The 5,000-nt window shown below is 36.1% G+C and overlaps 1 protein-coding gene across 1 annotated transcript in view; it reads right to left on the reverse strand.

The window, feature by feature from the left end:
• Positions 1 to 974: 974 nt before the first annotated feature.
• LOC119579499 (putative phospholipase B-like 2) overlaps positions 975 to 5,000 on the reverse strand; it is a 6,187-nt gene continuing 2,161 nt past the window's right edge. The window contains exons 4-9 of the mRNA XM_037927357.1: positions 4,860 to 4,995; positions 4,581 to 4,666; positions 4,115 to 4,297; positions 3,395 to 3,626; positions 1,953 to 2,104; positions 975 to 1,755 (exon numbers count right to left, since the gene is read on the reverse strand). Of these exons, the coding sequence (XP_037783285.1) occupies positions 1,164 to 1,755; positions 1,953 to 2,104; positions 3,395 to 3,626; positions 4,115 to 4,297; positions 4,581 to 4,666; positions 4,860 to 4,995 (1,381 nt within the window). The 3' untranslated portion in view covers positions 975 to 1,163. The remainder of the gene's footprint in view (positions 1,756 to 1,952; positions 2,105 to 3,394; positions 3,627 to 4,114; positions 4,298 to 4,580; positions 4,667 to 4,859; positions 4,996 to 5,000) is intronic.

Here is a 5,000-nt window from a genome sequence, read left to right on the forward strand (position 1 = left end):
GGCCCTTTAATTATTTAACACAACTAAACCGTTGTCCTCAAACTACTCATCTGGTAAACTTATAAAAAAATTTGACTTTTAACGCAACTTCAAAATATATACAAGCAAGATGTCTTTCCTTATTTGGAATTTTATTAATTTATCTGAAAATTCCTGCCGCGTCAACATCTAAGGTCATTAGCGGTGTATTAAAAATACAGCTTCAGGGTAGGGCTTGGGAGTGTTATGATAAAGTATTTTTGGCGAAAAGGGTAAAGATGAGTCAACGATTAGAGTAAGTGGACAGAAGAAGGGGTTGAAGAAGAGAAAGAAAAGGAAAGAGGGAAAAGGCCAAGGAAAATCAGTTGAAGCGAGGGATGAGGTCTAAGGCAGGGGTGATCCGCTACATTGGGCCCGACTCGTTCTCTTAGGCCGCCCCCCCACGACAACGAGCAAGAGATTGGAGGGTGGGGTCAGCCATTACATAAGTAAGCAATCGATCGGTCTGTCCTTGGTCTTCTCTTTACTTCAACCCAATACAGATATTACTTTTCAAGTTAAATATCATTCTTTTGTAAGTAAAGCCGAGTTTCCTTTGCAAGTAAATATAAACAGTTTCATGTACATATTTATTTCTTTATCGTGTTCACACAATATACTTTCATGTCACGGTCTATATAGAAAATATCCCTCGGCCATCTTTTTTAAATGTCATGAGATATTCTTCATATCCATTTCTCACTTTTTTATTTTAGTTTATGTTACTTGGTAATCTTAATCTTAATCTCATCATTACTTTTTTTTAGATATAACTGGGATATAAAATTAAAGACTGATCTATAGATTTCAGGTGGAAGTAATTTTTAAGACACTTGTTAAAGCAAATTGAAATTTTTCACTTCCTTGATACTGTTGATGTTTATTGATTGAGTACATTTTCTCATTGACATCAAGGTTGTATTTCCATTCTGACTGTCTTGATAGGGAAATACATCTAAAGAGAGATTCACTTTATTAACCCAAAAATGTACAGGATCACACCTTTGTATCACAGTTTATTCTTGGACACATCTAGCATCAACTTGTATTTTGCAAACACTACTATAAAATGTTAATTTATATATACATATACATGCTTCAGATGTGAGTATTTGAAGCTGTATTCCACTGTCCACTTGACTGTATTACCAGACCCATTTATGTCCAATAACAGGGAAAGCCCATGCATCAGGGTGTCCATAGTGAGGGGTGTCCTTTGCAAAATCCTGCTCACTCCATCTGAAAACTGGTTGCTGGTCATAAGTCGGACCATTCACAGCCAAAAACTTTAGACTGCTGGCCATGCTCGAAGTGGTCATCTTCATGTCTGTACCCCCATGTGACCTGTGGCCCAGGGCTCCAAAGGGGTACGTCCCATTCTTGGGGTTGAGGTCATTCCTGGCAGAAATGGCATTCTCGGCACTGAATGGAGGTGTGCAGTTGCAGCGGGAGAGGGGGTCATGCTGAAAGTCATTGTAGCGCATCAGCTTAATCATGGAGCGGATGTTCTTTACTTTCACATGGTCCCTCTTGAAAATCAGGGCTCTTGGGGTTTTATCATAAGTGAACCAGTCCCCATAACGTTTAACCATGGCAGGAGCCCCACTCATGTTGAAGATCTCAGGGTAGAATGGGACATTGTAACTTGGCCAGTAAGATTGAGAACGTAGGAAGTGAGACTGGTCGCCTGACATTACAATGCCTGGGAGTTGCTCCAATACCCATAATGTATTAGGTCTGAAAGGATAATGATAGATAAGAAACAAAAAGTATGTAATGGTAACATCTAAGAAGTCATAAAAACTTTTTGTTCTAGGGTAGTTGTATAAAGCAATGCAATACTTCATGAAAGGCTATACAAAAAAGGTACATCTTATGTTGGGCATTAAAATAATGCAAATTATTTCATGCTCAGGCATCTTTATCCCACTTACTGAATCCGTTTCCTTGGTTTAAACAGCTTGTAATCAACCACCATCCACTGGTTGTTGTAGGTTCCACTATTATGCATGGAGAAGAAATTGGCCCAGCTCTTTCCATCTGTGGCTAAGCGATTGGCAACAATTGTCCGCATCCATTCCATCAGCTACAAATAAAAGTATCATGCAGAATTTTGCAGAATTCAAAGGAGATTTGTGCAACCATCCAAGACACCAGAATAAACTAAAAAACTCAGGCAATGACATCTTTAGGAAAATATTCTTTATAGCAATTTATTTAAGTAATACTGCAAATAGGAAGATGTAAATAAACTAATAAGCTTATAAAACATGATCACATGTATAAGTAATACTTTCTGAACTTCATTGATTAAATGGACAACAGATTCCCAAAGATGATAATATCTAATATTTTGAGTTTTATAAATGTTTTATGTATTCCTATTAGAAGAAGAAGAAGAAGAAGAAGAAGAAGAATAGTACAGTAATATGAAAACTGATGACAAAAGCAATCTCTAGACCTCTCCTAAATAGCAAAAAATACTAAAGCAGCACTTAAGAATAACAAACTTTAGAATATATTAAACCTTTGTTGTAATGAGAGTATGCATCACTTTTAGGATCCTATGAGAACTTGTAAGCCACTGCTGGGTCAAAATGGTCCTATCCAAACATGTCATAATATAGCAAGTAATGGATGACTACCAATCAACCCATTGCCACTGGGGATGGTATGTACTTACATGTCATGTCCACTGTTATTAAGTTTATTTACTATGTTTACATATAGCTGGGTCCATGAGTGTTTACTCACCAAGGAGTCAATTATTACTCTTATCTATCTTGCCTGTTTCCCCATTTGCTACATTTTTGGAAATCTTTTTACTTTTTGTCACTATTAGTATTGTTAATAACATTACGATAATCATAATAACAGAATCAATATTAAAAGCATTAGAAGAAAAAACGAACTCTAGAAATAGGAAATCAGGCTAAGTCACCTAATTGACTCCTTGGTGGCTGAGCACTTGTGGAGTCATCTATGTATAAATACAATTTAAAAAACAAAATTACAATGGAAATTACATGCTCCTAGTGGAAATAGGTAAAGATGCCAATTAGCAATTTACTATGAACTTTGGGAGTGGCTTCTAAATGTCAGATTCACTTGGCAACTATGCTACTGAGAAGACTCCCCCAGTAAACCACAGGGAAATACATCTGAAACTTATCATGGGCAAGAGGATTATGACCTGAACTTTGTATTGAGCTACTGCCCCAGCAAAATCAAAAGAGAAAGAATTGCTACATACTCTTCAAATGTTAAAGGAGATTAAAAAAAAAAAAGGAAAAGAAGTTCAGGAACCTCTATAAAACAAGAAATAAGGAAAAGAGGTTCAAACAAACTCAAGACACACAACACAACATCCACTAACCTCTCCAGTTGCAGTGACATTCTTCCACAGTGCTGGGTTGCCATTTCCAATTGTAGTTTCCAGAGTGGTAAGTCCTGATGAGAGGATGTAGAAGTCATCTCCAGATGATAGGATTCCTGGATATGATGAGAATGCAACGGTGTGGCCAGGGATAGTGTCACTAGGGTCAGATGATCCCGTTCGTCGGAAGGGCAGGATGTACTTTTTCTGGACTCTTAGCATGGATTGGTACCTGATGTTGAATAGTTATTTTTTTTGTATTTAGTTAGATAAACTGGATTATGATAACCCAAACTCATTGAGAAATAACAGACTAAATGAAACTGGGAAATGACAAGATTATTTTCAGATCCATAAAAAATTGGAATTAAGAAATGACATGAAAAATTGAATACAAAAGTGAAAGAACAAAGGAAGTCTCACAAATATAGCTTATCTTTTTACTCATTTATATTTCAGTCAATTTCTATCTTGGATTTATAATTTTTGACGCCTCAAATTCTTTATAAACAAGCCTTCTAGAAAAAGAAAGACAATGAAGAAGAAAAACATGTGCATAAATGAATAAAGTATTAAGAGCTTTTTCCCTTTACTCAATCTTCCTATCCTTCCTTCCTACATATACCATGTAATACATAATTAGTAAAAATCATAATGATAATAAAAGCAAAAAATAAACCTCTAACAAGTTCTCACCCCCTACAAAACCCCAAACCTTACGTGTTCCAGGTGACGTGGGAGACATAGAGGTCTGTGTTGCCCGGAAGCACTTTGACAAGAGCAGAGCAGTGTCCATCCCCCAAAGTCCGTCCTGACTTGACAAAATCTTCAATGGTCATGTTGCTCATGCTAGGATCCAAGGCGGATTCCAGGTCTTCGATGTCCCCGAGGAGGTTCATCCACCTTCAGGTAAAAATGAAAGAGGAGAAGGAAGGAGGATGAATAAAAGAAAAAGATTGATAAGAGAGATTTTAAATGACTCGAGTGAGTTATGAAAAAAAGATACAGCTTAAAAAATACAAATAAGAGTGAAAAGAACCAGCTGGATTATAAACGATAAGGTGAAAAATGAAAAAGATTGTGGAGGAGGAGAGAAGAAAATATTATACCTGATCTTCACACCATCCCTATCTCATTAAAAAATATCAGTGACCAACAAATGCAAAATATGTAATAATAAACTTACAAAATAGCCTCATCTGGTATAGGAAATTTTCCAGTCTTGTTGTAACCATCTGCAACCCCATTCAACTGGGTCAGGATGAGATCAATCTGTTGGAAGCATTTAAGTAAAATATCATGAAATTGTTATATCAGTCATGCAAGAAAGACGTAACACTTGTCAAAAATAATCCAAACTAAAAGAAAATTCACATAACTTTAGATATATATCAGAGAAGTATAATTCTATATTTCCTAATTAATCATGAAAAAACTATTGTGTTGGCTTCTACTCTCCACTTACATTATAAAACACTGGACAAGACTGTCTTTTTAGGGCAATCATTGACTTCATCCACTGAATATTCTTCTTCAAAAACTCCCTTAGATTGTCACAAAACTTTTGTGACTTCCATTCACAAAATCCTTCTAAGGTGTTCCTGGA

This window comes from Penaeus monodon, chromosome 12, assembly GCF_015228065.2.
Source record: "Penaeus monodon isolate SGIC_2016 chromosome 12, NSTDA_Pmon_1, whole genome shotgun sequence".
Classification (NCBI taxonomy): Eukaryota; Metazoa; Arthropoda; class Malacostraca; order Decapoda; family Penaeidae; genus Penaeus; species Penaeus monodon.